Source organism: Apium graveolens, chromosome 10 (genome assembly GCF_009905375.1).
Source record: "Apium graveolens cultivar Ventura chromosome 10, ASM990537v1, whole genome shotgun sequence".
Lineage (NCBI taxonomy): Eukaryota > Viridiplantae > Streptophyta > Magnoliopsida > Apiales > Apiaceae > Apium > Apium graveolens.
In genome coordinates, this window is record NC_133656.1 from 208,586,531 (window position 1) to 208,605,245 (window position 18,715).

The 18,715-nt window shown below is 34.0% G+C and overlaps 1 protein-coding gene across 1 annotated transcript; it reads left to right on the plus strand.

Annotated features, from left to right (window-relative positions):
- Window positions 1-8,844: 8,844 nt before the first annotated feature.
- Window positions 8,845-18,715, plus strand: LOC141692496 (ethylene-insensitive protein 2.1-like). Its single transcript, XM_074497362.1, has 9 exons — window positions 8,845-9,176; window positions 9,856-10,510; window positions 11,591-11,677; window positions 11,778-11,888; window positions 12,027-12,236; window positions 13,603-13,785; window positions 13,913-16,606; window positions 17,660-18,169; window positions 18,293-18,715. Exons 2-8 carry the CDS (start codon window positions 10,265-10,267, stop codon window positions 17,999-18,001), a joined length of 3,873 nt encoding a protein of 1,290 aa, XP_074353463.1. The 5' UTR covers window positions 8,845-9,176; window positions 9,856-10,264; the 3' UTR covers window positions 18,002-18,169; window positions 18,293-18,715.

An 18,715-nucleotide genomic window follows, 5' to 3' on the forward strand; every position in this document is an offset into this window, starting at 1 on the left:
CAAGGCACTTTAGAATTGACACTCCTTGTTGATCATGTTAGCATGCAGTAACATGATAAAATTTGCATTAACGCAAAGGAGTACAATATCTCAAATGATTGGTGATATTCTATTATTAGTCAGCCTCTGTTTCACATCTAAAAAGAAATTATCATGAAAATATATGCAAGACGCCTTTCCATTTTCTTTTCATTCGTTCAATCGTATGTTATATAATATTAAGTATATTTATTAAATATATTATGTATTTTATGATATATATATATATAAATATAATAACCGGATCAGATTATTAACGGCTCAGATCGTATCAAATCCATATCCTATACTTATCGGATCAGATTTTTTTTGGATCAGATTTATTTTTAAGTGATCCATATCCGCCCCCGTTAGCCTTCAGGTCAGAATCAGATCGGACCGAATTTTCGATCCATTGGCAACCCTACTCTCTGCTACCACTATCTTCGTCGATCAATATCGCAGGTACAGCCATGACTTAACGCAAATATTCAACCGCATCCTCGCCCCCGATGAGGATAACCCACCAGACTATAAGACGAATGATACCAAGTGCACAAGTGCAAAGTACGAGATAACCTTAAAGTCGCCCGACGAGGACAACCCGTCGAATGTAGAAACGAGGCTCCCAAGGCACACACTAAGTTTTAATGACCATTCCTGTATGAGGACAAATCGCAAGACTACATAACGGCGCCTTCGAAAGCTTTCTGGGGAGGTGGGATCTCGGAAGCCCCTTTGGAACCCTCAGGGCGTGCTTTAGGGTTGGAGGCTCTCCAGTGACTCCTTCGGGCCTCTAGGGCGCACCCTAGAAGGTACAGAGGCATGTCTCCGGAGCCCATATCAATTCTAGTTCTCCGATAAGCACATTCGTTCTCTCCAAGTTGTGAAACACCTTCTTCTATGGACTCCTTATCAATCATCATCTTTCATCTACCGTTCTTCACGATCGTCGTGGACCTTCACCGTTGTAAGACTTCGTTGATGCGATCATCGTAAACCCTCATTGTTGCTCCCGTCATAAACCTTTGTCAAAAACATCCATCGTAGAATCATGTCATAACTTCTCTCGTAGTTAATCGTCACGAACGGCCGCCGCTCATGGCTAACACCATGTAGGGCGCACCCGAGACTTCGTAGACGCTTTCTCCAAAGCTCAACCTACTCCTTCCCTCCAGATGGTCCGACCAATTTCCTTTAATGATTCGATAAAATACCCATGTCGATATTATGCCGTAACAAATAGTTTTCTTTTAGGATATTTTCCTTAAGAACTGTTCAGTTGTTGGCTATACAATCCCCTATTCTATTGTAATCGTGAACAAATTATATTTTAATAAAACCATACTTTTTCATTTTATATATACTTTATCACGGTATCAAGAGTTATGGTTCGATCTGTGATAGGTTGATGGAGAGTCAATCATAGTACGCCAAATTAGTTTTGTTTATTTTATTTCTTAGACGATTTTAAGTTTTAATCACGATTAATGTTATTTTTCTTCGAATTAGTTTGATTTCTTTGGGGTAAACAAAATTAATTTTGGTTGAAGCTTTTTCAAAGGGTTTTGGTTGGGACTCTCATACACACTATCTGTCTTTCTTTGATGATATTGGTTTTTTCCCTTTTTCCCTTTTTCCCCCCTCCATCTTCCTCTTCTCTATTTATCGTGATCCATGATGGAAGTATCCTTATTCACATCTATATACCTTCTTCACATTTTATTTTTTAACCTGGTACTCCAGGCATATTGGCCCTATAAGGGATTGTTTTAGTTTATTTGGTGACTAGGAATATTGGTCCTTCGCGAGATTGATTTAGTTTATTTGGTGCACTAGTTACATTGGTCCTTCGCGGGATTGTTTTAACTTCCTTCGCGAGATTGTTTAACTTATTTGATGTTCTAGGCATACTGTTTCTACGACGGATATTATTAGTTTATTGGGTGCTCTGATTACATTGGCCTTACGGGGGATTGTATTAGTTTATTGGTTACTCTAGGCATATTGGCCCTACGAGAAGTTATTTTTGTTTATATGGGTACTCTAGGCACATTAGCTCATTACGGGATAGTTTTAGTTTATTTGGTGTTATAGACACATTCGTGGTTTGCGGTAATCAGTTTTGGATTTGATTTTGGTGTTAGTTTGATGTTATAATTGAATACAATTTTGCTGGCTAGTTTTGAATAAAGTTTCTTGGTTTGATTTCAATACGATTTGGATTCGTCTTGTTTTAGATTAAATTTGGACTTCGTTTAGATTGGTTTGGTTTTAGATTTCGATTCAGTTTTGCTTGCGTTTTTTGTATTAGATGCAACTTTAGTTTATTTTGAAGTTGTTTTGGTTGATTATTGGTTGATATTGATGGTTCCTCTTCTTTTATTGTTTGAATACTATGTTTTTTTTATCTTGCGGTTCATTTTTGCTCTTATTATGCGCTTGTGCATAGATTATTGCTCTTATTTTGCGCTCGTGCATATATTTGGATTTACTTGGAAGTTTTTGGTTCGTTTGGATTTGTGAGTCTGCTGTTGGATTCGTTTGGATGTAATTGTTTCAGATGTTGCATTGGTGATGCATTTTTAAATTTATTTGAATACGTGACTCCGTTTTTTGTTTGGGTTTTTTATCTTGCGGTTCATTTTTGCTCTTATTATGCGCTTGTGCATAGATTATTGCTCTTATTTTGCGCTCGTGCATAGATTTGGATTTACTTGGAAGTTTTTGGTTCGTTTGGATTTGTGAGTCTGCTGTTGGATTCGTTTGGATGTAATTATTTCAGATGTTGCATTGGTGATGCATTTTTAAATTTATTTGAATACGTGACTCCGTTTTTTGTTTGGAATGCTAAGATATACTATATTATTATTATTGGATAGTTTAATTATTATAATATATTTCTTTGTTAGGATATTTTTCTTGATTATTAATATTCGACTATTAGTTATATAAACATGTCTTTTATTGTAATTGTAAACAAGTTATAGTATAATAAAATTCTACTCAAATTATATTATGATAGAAACCTATTTTTTTTTCTTCTCTCTACACTTTATCAAAGCCGATTAAAATTTAAAAACCAAATTTCAATGAACAATCTATTAAATAAGAATGATATCATTTTAAAAACTCGTCTAAGTTCGAAGTTTCTGCTATCGATCCGCTTGCAATATTCTCCCTGTTCTGTTTGCTAAAATGGGCTATTTGTATAATAATAAAAATTATTAATTTTAAACTAGGATATACTATAACAAGAGATTGTAAATGGATAGCAAGAAGCGTTGAATCTCTTCTCATGAGATGTACGAAATCGTGAAAGGTCATAAGAAGATTAAACTATGTTTAGGCACAAGATTAGTAAATACATGCAATGAACCAAATCCACTGCACGAAACCCCAAAAATCTGAATCTAGTAAACAAATTCTGAACTACATTTAACATAATAACTAGATTCTTGGAGCCTATTTAGCATATCTATGAGTAGTTAATTTAGGCCATGCATGTTAGTGATTACGGTAATATGTGTCGTCTAACTGTATGTTTAACTGCTAATCTGTGACACTTAAGTTCAATGAACATGCATCTTCATTAATATCACCAGCAGTAGCACATCATTTTGATAGCTTAATAAGATTAGTTCAAATAATGGTTATAATTGAGAAGTAGTAGTATCACGTTAGTTAATTAGTTCACCAAAACCTACAAAACCAACGAGAACATGGGTGGTTTAATTTATCCTTCCAAAATCTCTACTAAAATTTGGTAATAATTTTTAAATGTTATTTTTAGAAATCATAATATGATGTATCTATTCCTCCTACACTTTAATTTTATCATGATTCTCCCAAAATAAATAAATTCTAAAATCTAAAATGTCATTAATTTTTACCATCTCCTGTTTACTTGGGTATTTAAATGGCTCCAAAATGAGTTTGTGGTTTGCAGGGGACAAATTGAAATAATGACTTGATCCATTGAACTAATGTAGAGTACAGGTACTAACATGTGTTTTATTGGAGAATTATTATTTATGAGAAAAGACGATAAGATATACTTAACTAACGTGATACTTTGTTTGCCCGATGTGATGAAGTATTATTTTAGTAGTAGTCTATTATTCCAATCATTTTAAGCAATTTATTATGCCCTTGATATGTGATCAATCACCCTTTCATAAGTCTTCCACATTACAAAATAATTATATAATTTTATCTTTGATTTGATGGTTTTTTTTACGAACAAAATAAAAAAATTATTGAAATATTGAACCTCAGTCATAACAAACTCCCGAACTGTCAACTACAACCTGATTGTAAAACAAAAATCGAGATACCCAAATAACCATTTTGTTTTCGGATTGTTTAACGTATATAATATTCAAATTCTTTAATCTAAAAAGTATTACAATGACATCTCGAGTAATTCAACCAAATTAATTCTGAAATTAGTAGTAACATAATTGACCTTCACATAAATATCATCTGTAACCAAATATTATGAACTATCAATTATATCAATTGATATTGGAGTATCAAAAACCCCTAAAATACGAGCACTTTTTTGTTGTAAAATATGAACTTTTGTGATATCCACCAACGTATCAGATCTGATACAAGCCTTACAGATCTCAAAAAATGTCATATAACCTTTTCCGAGCGGCCGAAACCAGCAACAAAAGACAAAATAACATCATAACATAAAACACTAACATCCCAAAAAAGATGATCACGACTAACAATCTTGATAATAAAGTACTCGAAAAGATCTCACTCAAAAAAAATTAGATCTTGGTTTTATTGAGAAAAATGATAGATAAATAAAGAGGAGATGAGAGAGCAAGGGAGCCTTAATCGATTAATGAATGAAGGTTGAAAAATGGAGAAGTGGTGGTTAGAACTCGTTTCGGGGGTCGACTCTCGAAATCCTAATTTTATTTTTATAAATCGTTGTTTTCAGATTTGCTCTTAGTCTTGATTTGATGGTTTAGTTAATGTACATTTGAGATTTAAGAACATAACTTTTAAGTTATTTGTATGTAATAAAATAATACGATAATAAAATTATTAATATACAATTGAACAAACGACAGGTGTAAATTTATTTTCGCATCTAATAATTCGATTCTCTGTATCATTCTATTGACTTAAAAAACTGTTTAAGGATAAATAAATCATGCAATACATGAACATAGCTCTTTTTCGTTGAAAACTTAGGTATACATGAAATTTGGAATGGATAATGGCATGGATGAGTTGAATAATTAGACTTGCATAGTTGCATGCTATAAAAATGAACGTGTTTATGTTCAAATTTGTAGGTAAATGATAATCGAAATAAGAATTTGGGTTATGAATATAAATTAAATTTTACAATTTTTTCGCAATATTTAGTGCGTGTGCTGTATCATGACACTTTCTAACTTTTAACTGGAATGATATGAATGTGAATCAAAATTTTCAATTTTTTTGGCAAGATTGAACACCCATTTTTAAAGGAGTAACATTTAACACTTTTTCAAGACGGAAAATGTGTATTAAACATATACCTTTGCATCTAGGTTTGATTATACTGGTTGGAAAATATTGATAAGTTTTTTATAATTTAAAATATTGATAAGTTTTTTATAATTTAAAATATTGACAATTCTGAGTGTCAAATATAGAAGTAATTTTTTTATAAGAACAAGGTCGAATATATTATTAAAGAGAAATAACTTTCTTATAATTTGACAATAGGGACAACTTTCTAATATGCTTCTCATTTTGATTCGCTAAAATATAATCAAACAGTGGTCACTAAAAATATAATGAATTTCCGTCAAAAAAAAAATATAATGAATCAAAATTTCTTTGCTCAACTGCTATTCTTTATATTAGTTGTCTTTTTCAAAAATTATATTAAATTATAACTTCCATGTTTTTAAGCAATTAGAATTTAAAAGCAAAAAAAGAGGGGAGACTATGTGGGGAGATGACTTTCATTGCTACACGGAGTGATCCTTGCTCTTTAGATACCGTGAGACACTCTCCGAAAGTTATAAATGATATGTTATATATTTAGGGTTAAGTTCTATGGAGATCATTTTTTTTTAGACCTTAGTGACCACTTGTGTTCTGCAAGTTAAATATTGCATAAAAATATTGCAAAATATATTATTTTGTGAATCATGTTCTACAAAGATCTTTATTTTATTCAAAATCTTGAATATCATATATGTATTGCATGTAAAATATTACAAAAATATTTTATTCTGCAAAAAATTTAAGTTTGCAGAACATTTGTTCAGTTTGCATAACATACACATTCTACTTATTAAACTTAAATGATCTTCCATAATTTTAATGAATTAGTGATACTCGTAAAACATACTTCACAAAATAATATATTTTATAGTATTTTGATTGCTGAACATACGTGGTCTCCAAGGTCTCCGATAAAAAAGTGGTCTCCATAGAACTTTTCTCTATATATTGATTAAATATAATATAATTTAAAGTATATATATTATACTAATATAACATCAACTTGAATATAAAATTAAAATTAGTTGATATTAATAATCAAATATTTTTATAATATTTATTTATATTTCTAACTTTTTAAATATTCAAATATAAGTACATACTTAAAAAATATATTTATTATTTCTGAATATTAATAATTTCTCTAAATATTTTTGGTAATTACTCACCCCTTTGGCATTGCGATCGTGGAGGACGTTCCATATATTTGTCCAGGTGGCCTTAATATTGGGAAGGAGGGTGTATTCTCATTTTATATTATTATTATTATTATTATTATTATTATTATTATTATTATTATTATTATTATTATTATTCTCTTTTTTTACATTATTTTTAGGGGTCGTTTGGTTCAGCAAATTTGGGTATTAGCTATGAGTTTTGTCCATTTTAAACCCATATTGTTTGGTTCATAATTTTTATTAACCGAAACTTATACCTAAAACCCACTAGGAATCAAATTTGATACTTTAGGGGGAAGGTGGGTATGGAGAAGGGGTATGAGGTATCATTTTTATTTTTATTATTAATCTTATTTCTACAATTAAATACAATTTCAATTCATAAATTTTTTAGTTTGATATATCATTAATTTAATTTTAAATAAAATCATAATAATTTTTTATTTAATGCCAATTAGTAAGATTTAATTTATTCAAAAATATTAAATTATTATCAGCTGGGTAAAGTATATTATACTAATAATATACTTTTTTATTAAATTTTTATTTATAAATTGTATAAGAACTTAATTTTAATGCACAATATATATTTACACATAATATAATATTGGAATCAAAATTGAGCAATCTATTATATTTAAAATATTAAACCAAACACATAGTATCAGTAATCATTCCTCATCCCCATAATAGTTTAACCCTATTCCTGATTCCAAACTCATACTTATACCGACTTCTGAACCAAACGATTTCTTAGTATTTTTCTTTCTAAAATATACCGAAGACTAACGCGGGTTAGGGGTAATAAATCGAACCAACCCAATTAATTCGGTTTAAAAAAAAATGAATCTGTTAATCAAAAAATTATTTTCAACCCAACCTTACCCTTTATACGTTGGGTCAGGTGGTTTGGGTTAAAACTTGAATAAAATTATATAAATATTCTTTAAATGTCAAAATTTCAAATTAATTTAACCAAAAGTTGAAGTAAACTACTAGTAACCCCATATTTAACGGATATCATGTACTTTTTAGTTTAAAATCAGTAACTTATAGTGTGTTATCCGTAAAATAATAATATTATTTCGAATATATTAATTAATACAATAAATACTTAAATTAGAATTTCAAATAATAATAATATAATTATAAGATCGGGTTGGGTTGAGTCAGTAAGAGTTTAAATTTTTCAATCCTAACCCCACCCATCATATCCGGGTTGACAAAAAATTAAATCAATTAAACTTCGGGTTTTGGATAGCTCGGTTCTAACCCAAGAAATAAGGGGGCGGGTTGGGTTGTTTTGTTATTTGGTAGGTTTTCTGTTCACCCCTACTCCAGACAACTTAAAATATCAATTTCACTAATTTAACTAAAAAATATATATACAAAATATTGATATATTAGAAAAATAATATTGTATAATGGATCACAAATGAAGTTACACTATGTGGAATGTCAATTTTTGACCCTTAAATTGGGACCGCATGCCAATTCATTTAACAACATAATGAAGTGCTAATTATTAAAGAATATAAAATTATATTTGAACCTTAATTTAACATCTTGAAATTTCAGAATAAGTGATTAGATATCAGAACTAACATGATATCATGACTCAATTTAGGTTTGAATCCTTTTACTCCTTTATGCTTAAGTTAATTACTGGCATTAATATTAATATTAATATCGATCATGTATGTTGTCGGATTAATTGGTACGAAAAATTTCATACAATTGTGTAATAGTGTTAAAAAGAATACAAGATTGATTATCTTTGAGTCTTATTTAAATATCTTAAAATTATTTAAATTCACTAATTAATTAACAGTAATAAGAGTGTCGAGTCACATCATATGACTCAGAGTGTTAACATCTTTTTTGAGTTGTTCGGTTGAAGATGTTCTAAGACCCCGCATTAAACGATCACATCAGCTTATGGTGTGTTATTTTAGATGACAAAATAAACGGATTTAGGAAGATGGTTTGCTAATGAGAAATTGAAAATGAAACAAAAATGGAAACAATAACGTGGGGTGGTTTAAAAAATAAAATCCAGGAAACATAAGATATGGTCATAAATGAAAAGACATGCATACAGTAGGGGAGTAGATAAATTAAATGAGATGATAGAAGAAGGATACAGAAACACTTGTAACTGCCTTTTGGACAACTTTCCCCTTCAGTTCCCTTCTCCTCTTTCTGATCCACCCTTTTCTTCTTACAAATAACTCCCCCATACTCTCCTTCTGCACTTGTGTCCCCCTTTCTTGTATCTATCTTTTATATTCGCTCTCTTCCTCAACTTTATCCTTTATCTATTATTTGTATTTATTTATATCATCTTCTTCAACTCTCTGCTTGCTGTTCTGGGCCACTCATCTTCATCGATCTTGCTGCTTCTTAGCTCAAGGTTGCGCAATGAAATAAAAAGAAAAGCTCCTACCTATGGTAAACTTATTATATATGATGTATATAACTTAAGTGATGTACAGTAGATTAATGGGTATTATTAGTTACAAGTCTTTCTTTAGGCAAAGGGAAGGGAACGGTAAAGTACTTTTGTCCATTTTATTTATTTTTGGGTGAAAGTTTTGGAGTATAATTGTCACTTGCTTTCGTTTCTTTTTATAACTCGGGAGCACAATTACGAGAGAAAATGAAATCATTTAAGTTACCCTTCTCTTGATTTACTTTCTTTTTAAAACTCGGGAGCAAGATGTTAATTTGTATGTAATATCTGCTTCGCTTTCAGATCTATGCCTGCCTTTTTAATCAAGCTTGCCTGCTGTTTCTTGTTTTCTTTTACCTGCCTGCTGTCAGTTTATTTCCATTTTCGTATGGGTTTGGAATATTGCAATATCAGTTTGTGTCTTTAAATAGGAAACAGTTTGACTCTCTTTTGTGGTTTTTATGAAATCATGTAAGCACTTCTGATGTCTTGTTGATAAGTTAGCTAATTTGGGTTCAATTGTATGATATGGTGTACTTGAACAAGTGTACATATGATAGAACTATAAATGTACCAGCACTTGAATTTAGGTGTACCTTTTGCCTCATCCTTGGAACTATGTGTATGTAAAATGTTATTATATGTCTCTTACGCAATGTTATATTTTATATTTTCCAGATATTACTGAATTTTAAACTTTGAGAGGAAATCCACCTATTTAAGGAACTTGCTAAGGTTTGATAATCATCCGTCATTCAACATTGATCACAAGTGGAGTTCATGAGAATCTATACATTTGAGCTACACAAGTAAATCATTATCCCCTTTAGATCCGTTACTTCTCAGTTTGATGTATTTGTTCACGTTCTACTTAGATGATGGGGGATTTTGGTATGGCCTCAATGTTTCGGTGTTAGTTATAATTAACAGTAGATGATGACAAATATGATGAAGATCAATTTGTTTTCTCGGGTACCATTGTAACTGTATGTCTTCCTAGTTCCTGGATTTTGTAACACTATTCATTCACCTGGAAGTCCTTGTCAACCGAGTCATACAAATAATACTGAATTGTCATACTTTTAACATGGATGAGACTATAACTGCCAATAATCAGCCCAGCATATTTCAACGACATCTCTCTGCCGTTGTACCCATGCTACTGGTTGCAATCTCATATATTGACCCTGGAAAGTGGGTTGCAGCTGTTGACGTAGGAGCCCGTTATGAGTGTAATACTGTATTGGTGATGCTTGTTTTAAATCTTGCCGCAATCTTGTGTCAGTACCTGTCTGCTCGTATTGCAGTGGTTACTGGAAAAGATCTTGCTCAGGTACATTTACCTTTAAGCTCTAGCTTTCGATAAACCATAAAGTGCGTTAACTTTTATTATATATATTATTGATCCAGAGAAAGGTTCCAGCAGCAGGAGCAAATCATAGACAAATGCTATCACTACAAATTGAAATTAGACATTTTGTGCAATTCTATACTTTTAAAATATTTAATGCACCATGTTACCTACCAGCGTCAACATGAGGATACTGGTAATCATATTAAGGAAAAATAATTGGAAAAGACTAAATTAGGTACTACGAACTTGTACAGAGGATAATCAGTTAATCAGACAACCGTGGTATAAAAATTTTAAAAGTACTAAGATATCTCGTTTACAGATCGATCTAAATCTACACAAAATTTACACGCATCAAACTATAGCGCTGCTGCCACTTTTTAGGTGACATTGGCTCTATATAAACCCCCCAAAAGTTAAAATCCAGTGTACTGAGATCAGGTTTAAGTTTGTTGGAATCTGTAGGGACTGACTATGGTTTTGCTTCAGTCAGATAGTCATCTATTTTTATTAAAATTAAAATAGCAGGCTAGATTGCTACTTGAAAGGTAAAGCCTAGATAATAGTTAAAACCTAGATAATAGTCTAGGTCATTTAGTAGACATAAGTTCCTTATCTCTATTGTCACTCATCTAAAATCTCAAAGGTGTTAGAGGATTATAACACCCCTCATTTATGGGTCGAAAAGTGGATCACGGCGCCCATCTTTTGGGGGGGGGCATCTTTGGGGCGTTAATTTGCATTTCGTGCCACGATAAATTATGAGAATATTGGCGGTGACAGAGATCGAACCTGAGTCTTCTGCAGCGCCTGAGCTCTGACACCAAGTTAAGCAACCAACTCATCTAAAACCTTTAGAGGAAGGCCATTTCCAAGATCTTATATTAATATTCTAACACTAGTCATTTGCGGGAATTTAAATACCCACACACTAAACCTCCTCTGAGGTTTGAGACTTTAAACTCTTATTATTACCAAGAGGCCTATCCGCTAGGCTAAAAGCCAATCTCTCGATTTGTCTGCCTTACTGAAATTTCTCTTTAATGCGCAATATAAAAGATCTGCAGCGAGGAGTATGGCAAGGTCACATGCATCCTCTTGGGAGTTCAATTGGAGCTATCTATGATTGTTTTGGACCTTACAATGGTAGCTTTTTTTATCTCCTAGTACTTGTTAGTTCTAATTTTGTTATTCTTTAACTGAACTACTTCTGACAGTTCTAATATAACTGCATTAACTTCTGTAGATTCTTGGCATTGCGCATGGGCTTAATCTTTTTCTTGGAGTGGACTTGTTTACCTCTGTCATCCTGACTTCCACAGATGCTATTCTTTTTCCGTTTTTCTCTTTCTTTTTGGTAGGTTACCTTGCTCATCCCCCCCCCCCCATTTTGTACATGTGTGTGTATATTAACACCTCTTTTCTACTCAATGTCATACCTATAATCTGTACAAACTTTATTTCACAATATTACATTCTTATTTTTTTTTCCCAGGAGCACAAGGCAAAAGTTCTATGCATATACACGGGGGCCTTTATATTTTTTTCTTATACATTTGGCGCTCTTGTTAGTCAATCAGGACTACCGCTCTCCCCAGGAGGGACACTAATTAACTTAAGCGGGGAAAGTTCTCCTGCATTTATGAGTCTTCTTGGAGCAAGTGTTATGCCCCACAACTTTTACCTCCATTCTTCTCTTGTGAAGGTCTGGCTTTCTCTTGGGAACTGTTTTTCTTCAATTATATTTTCACTTTTCTTTAGGGAAAAAAATGCCATGAACAACTTCTATGAGATGATAACCTTGTAGTCAAACTGCCAATTCATATTGCGATTTGGTAATTAGATTCAAGCTATTACCAAGAACCAAGCCTATTTTTTAATGGATCATGCCACAGAAATTCATTGAGTAGGTTGCATTGTGAAACTGTTTGTTATCATTATTTATCTGGTGTTTTATGAATTGCTTTGCATGGTTTTTCCATCATTCATTTTTCCCTTGCGAGATAGAAAACTATGAGGAAATCGTCTGATTGTCCGTGTAAATGATTCTTAAGCAGTTATATTACAGGCCATGCTTATTTCATACGTACTGAGTCTTCCGTTTGTTAAGTAGCTGAACCCTTTTATCCAAAAATGGAATAGTTTGCTAGAACCTGAACTAAATACATCAAAGTCTGCTGTGCTAGGCAGATGGGTGATTCTTTCTGGTTGTGCTATGTGGTCTACTTTGATGTAGGGTAAATTTGATTAAGTATAATATATATATCAAGGCTATAATTGAAAACCAGAAATTTTTTTGCAATATTTTTCGTGATTAATGATAATTATATTATTATTACTCTTTATTTATATATGTAAATTTAAACTAGAACGCATTTGGTTGCATACTTCTTGTTGAATGATTGTAATGATGGTGTTAGTACAGACAGAACAGCTTTCTCCATGGTGAGGAATCGTCTCTGTATGGCAAATAGATAGAACAGTTTTCGCGGGCAGTATCTTTCATCGACAGGAATCTTGTTGAATGATTGTAAATGTTTGTGTCAGATCACGTTGGTCATACTACACGAGCATTAAGTATAACCCACTTTACAGTAAAAGGATCTGGTCAGCGTAACCTGAAAGTTCACATTTGAACCATGAGGGTTGTAATTATGATTATTATAGAATGAAGCAAAATTGGTTAACAAAAAAATAGGAAGAAGCAGAGAGTGCATCCACCCTCATGCGTGTATATGGTGGAGATGGGGTATTGATCCTCTGAATTTGCTGTCCTATTGAAAGATGCTTTTGAGTTTATTAATGTGTGAATTTTAACAATTATTCAAGAACAAGCGTACTATTCATTTTCAAGTTCTTTTAGCTATATGTGGTTGACTTGTTGCTTGAATGAAACTTTTTTTAGTTTCTACTTGAAAGAAAGTATTAATTACATTAAGCTTCTTGATTATTTACTATAAAGCCAAGGTCTTTTCCTGATAGATACAATAAACATCTTCTGTTTTCGATATGCATAGCATATTTTTGCCTGTAAGAGAGATGAGATTTTGTTCTTGTTCAAATTTTTGCAGCAACAACGAGGAGGAAGATGTATTTCTAAGGAAACTGAATGTCATGACCATTTATTTTCAGTAGTATGTATATTCAGTGGAATTTTCCTGGTAAATTATCTGCTGGTTCACTCGGCGGCAAATGCGTTGTACAGTGCTGACCTTTTACTCACGTATTATGATGTGCTTTCGTTGACAGACCAGGTATTAATATTATAACAATATTTTTTTTGGAATGTATGCATCAAATGAAGCAATTTATCACAGTAATGAGATGTATAGCAGTAATGGGATGTATAACTGACTTCCATGCTACCCAAAATTGATGCAGGGATTCATGGAATTGGTGTTACCCTTTGCCTTGACAGTGATTCTTATTTTCTCTAACCATATTACAGCATTAAGCTGGAAGCTTGGTAGACAAGCTGTCCTGCATAAATTATTTAAAGTGCCTTTCCCTGGTTGGCTTCATCATTCAGTAATTAGGGTTATAGCCATTGTTCCAGCCCTTTATTGTGTGCGGAATTCAGAAGCTGAAGGTACATACCAACTGATGCATTTTACTCAGATTGTGGTAGCTTTTTTGCTTCCATCATCTGTGATCCTTCTCTATCGAGTTTCTACTTCCAGCTCAGTAATGGGTGTTTATAAAATTTCTGTGCCTGTGGAGTTCCTAGTATTTAGCACTTTTGTTGGGATGCTTGGCATTGAAATTGTATTTGTGGCAGAGTTGATCTTTGGTAGCAGTGATTGGGTTACTAATATGCAGTGGAACATGTGGAGCGACATATCAATCATTTATATTATTCTTATTAGTACAGCAAGTTTTTCCCTGTGTCTAATTTTCTTGCTAGCAACGAACCCTTTATCATACGGAACTTCTAGCTTTGATGTTCAGACTTGCAATTTAAATGTCCAATCTTCTATGCCCGGATTTTCTAAAGAAAGAGTACATCATGGTTTTTTGAATGAGAGCGGATACCGGGCAGACGACTTAATTCAAAAACAAGAACCTGTGACTGAATCTGATGGGAATGATCTACTTGTATCAGCTTCAACTTCTACTCTGGGTTCAGACTCATTGTTGGATTCTGAGAGTAGGCCTCAATTGATTACCATCAAGGAGAAATGTTCAGATATTACATATACAACTGCTTCTATATGTAATGTAAAAGATTTAGAAACCAGAGATGACATTGCCCCTGAGTCAATTTCTTGTAAAGAAATTTCTGGTGGTGAAGGTGAACCTGTGCATGATACTACCTTGACTACTAAAAAGTTAGATTTACCGGTGTGTACCCTGAATGCGGAGGTATATTTACAGACTCAGAAAGATGGTGGAGTTGATACCTTGGATCCTGAAGAATCATCTAAGCCATTGTCCGGAAACAGTCCATCTCTGACATACGAAGGCCCAGGCTCGTACAGAAGTCTTAGTGGAAAAGCTGACGATGTAGGGAGTGGTGCTGGAAGTTTTTCAAGACTGGCAGGATTAGGGCGTGCTGCAAGACGTCAATTAGCTGTAGTTCTTGATGAATTTTGGGGACAACTGTTTGATTTTCATGGAAAAGCAACTGCAGAAGCAAAGTCTAATAGACTGGACACTCTTTTTGGGGTAGATTCAAAGGTGGACCTAAAGCAAAGTTGTGTGTCGCCGAAAGTAGACAACTTTAGAAATGAGTTCACTAGAAATGTACCTTATTCGGGGGAAAGAAACTCCAATGCTTTTACCAGTTCAAGTTTATATAAGTTTCCAGTGCAGCAGAGTGGGCAAAACAATGTTTCTTATGGGGTTCAAAGCGATTTTTCATCATTACGGTCAAGCAATACACAGCTTTTGGATACATATATGCAGAACTCCAGTAACCATGATGTGGACTCTAGCGAGAGACGCTATTCTAGTATGCGGCTTCCACCATCCACTGATGTATATAATGATCAGCCAGCAACTGTACATGGTTACCAGATGGCTTATCTCAGTCGTATAGCTAAAGAAAGGAATAATGGTTATTTAAATAGTCAGATGGATTTGTCATCCCCAAAATCTCCTTCCGTCGCTTACAGAGATCCACTTTCTGTTGCTGCTGGGCAAAAACCTCGAGTCGCACCAAGCGCCAAAACACCACCTGGTTTTCCGAGTGTTCCTATATCAAGGACCAGTACCCTGCAACCTGGGAGGCCGTTTCAAGGTATTTCTCCTGGTCTATCTGCTGACATCGTCGGGACAGCAGTAAATGAAAAAAAATATCATAGCTTACCAGACATTTCTGGACTGTCACTTCCTTACAGAAAATCATTGCATTCTACTATGGGTGTTTCATATGATAATACTACAATGTACCGACCGTCAATGGGTTACACATTGCAGGAAGCAGCCTTGTATCCAACCCCTCTATCCAAGGTTCACCTTAGCCCTTCATCTACTACGGGGGGAGCTCCTATATATGTTGATAATTTCCCTTCTAAAGTTGGCATAGATGCTTACTCATTACAGATCAATTCAAGTTCACACACTGGGTCTCTGTGGTCTCGACAGCCTTCTGAACAGTTTGGTGTGTCTGGTAGAGCTCGTCAAATTGAGGTTGAGGGAACTAGAAATAGTCAGAGTTCAATAATTCAGGAGACCCCGTCTTTGGTAGGCTTTGAAGAGAATATCCTTCAATCTTTCAGAATTTGTATTCAAAAGCTCTTAAAGCTTGAAGGATCTGATTGGTTGTTTAGACAAAATGATGGGGCAGATGAGGATCTAATAGACCGTGTGGGTGCAAGGGAGAGGGTTTTGTATGAAGCTGAACTTCGAATGTGTATAGGTGAATCTCATTTACCTGTCGAGAAAAATCCTGGCTTGGCACCAAAAAATGAGGAAATAGCTTCACTCCCTCAATGTGGGGAAGGTTGTATTTGGAGAGTGGATCTTATTATCAGTTTTGGTGTTTGGTGCATACATAGGGTTCTTGAGCTTTCACTTCTGGAAAGCAGGCCAGAGTTATGGGGCAAATACACATACGTTTTGAATCGTCTCCAAGTAAGTTCTTTTAGTTCTTTCATATTACCAGTGCTTCTGTTTATTCTATCAAGTTGCCTGACATCAGAGGAACCTCTAAATTCCTTAAGCTATGTATATTTAAATGATGTATATTTCCAACTTATAATATATTAAGACATTTCATTTAAGTGTTTCTTGCTTATTATGTTTTTAGTCCGGCACCTGAACCCTTTTTTAGGATGACGAGAGACAAGATTGAGCTTGTTGAGTTTTTTTTTTTTTTTGGGGGGGGGGGTATAGGGGGTCGGGAAAGAGAGAATGAAGCATGAGTTATCTTAATTTCTTTTATTTTGATCACCATTTAGAATGGGAGAGAAAAAGTTAGGCCTCACTCCTAAGATGGAATAAATACTTACAGTATGCAGCTGACTCCCATGTCTCACATTCAGCATGTCTCACATAAGCTCTATGGTCAAGGTAGATTATTATCTAGAGTCTGTAGACTGACTAGGGTTCTGTTCTGTTATCAAAGAATCGAGCTCTGCATGTTCACTGTTAAAGATTAGGGAACTAACACTACTTGTTCTCAGCTTATTTGCGTTGCTCATGCTCTGCTTGTTAAAAATAGGTGAGGACAAGGTTGACCTTGAAATGTTTGCGAGCTGCTAGATAAGAAAATCCTATTTTAATACACTGAAAACAGTTCATTGAATGTCGTATGAGAATGGTACATGAAACTGTACCTAAATATTAAACAGCATGTCTTAGGGACTAGGGCAATTAATTTATTTAGTAATATAAAAATTATGTAGGTAATAATTTGATTATTATGTTTTAGAGTGTTTATTTGATTACTATGATTAGGACTTCGAGCTTAGCCTTATTTTTCCCGGCACTGCAGATGATTATCTATTTATTTTTATTAAATATGTCTGTTGTTGTACCTAGTGTAGCAGCAACGACTATTATTTAACTTACCCTCAGATTCCTCCAATTTTTATCTGATTAACACTTGTCGTGCAGCGCATCGTTAGTATAACATTAAGTATGTTAAAATCATATATTCTTATTTTATCATTCCTTTTGTTACAGGGGATCATCGATTTAGCATTTTCAAAACCTCGTTCACCGATGACCCCGTGCTTGTGCCTTCAAATACCTTCCACACACGAACAGTCACCACCACGTATTTTATATGGGAGCCTGCCCCCACCTGCAAAACAAGCCAGAGGGAAAAGTACAACAGCAGCAATGCTTTTGGAAATGGTTAAGGATGTCGAAATTGCAATATCATGTCGTAAGGGGCGAACTGGTACTGCAGCCGGTGATGTGGCTTTTCCTAAAGGTAAGGAAAATCTGGCATCAGTCTTGAAAAGGTACAAGCGTCGTTTAATCAGCCAGCCAGTGCCTTCTCATGATATCAGACCGGGTTAACTAGCCAAGTCAGTGCTCTCTCACGAGGTAGTAGACTAGGGCCAGTGAAGAATATTTTTTTTAGTGACAGGTTTTTGGCTTTTGTTTAATGGTTCATTTCAAGTGGGAGCATTGTTCTTGAGTTTTATGATATATGGAAATGTGAAATTGTCTGGTTAGTTGAGTCAGGTATGGTCAGTTAAGAACTTTCTACTGTATTTCAATTTCACAATCTCAGTCTCTTTAAATTTTATTCAGGATTCAAGCATGCTAAACACAATCTCCGTTTTGTGTATATAAAAACTTGCATAGGATATGATTAGCTGTAGTGGGGTGTACAATCACGGAAGGGATGCTATGCATGGGGGTAGAAGAAGAATGACAAGACCGGAAAATCCTAGCCTTAGCAATTGTCGCCGCCATCCTCTCACGTCAAGTTACAGAGAGGAGCAACGGCCAAGGAAAATGCTCATGTACGAAAGCAGGGCAGACACACTCAACTCACTTCAAATAATGTTACTGGGGTGGTGGTTGCAAGAGTGTTGAGGTTCCTTTTTAATTTTGTGCTGTACAGATGACTGTATTTTAAATGGAACAAGTTTGTAGTTGAGCAATAGCAACTAAGTTTGTAGTTGAGCAATAGCAACCAAGTTTGTAGTTGACCAATAGCAACTGCATTTGAATGCCTGTAGGGAGTTACTCTGCCAAACAATAAAATGGTTGGCTTTGGTTGGA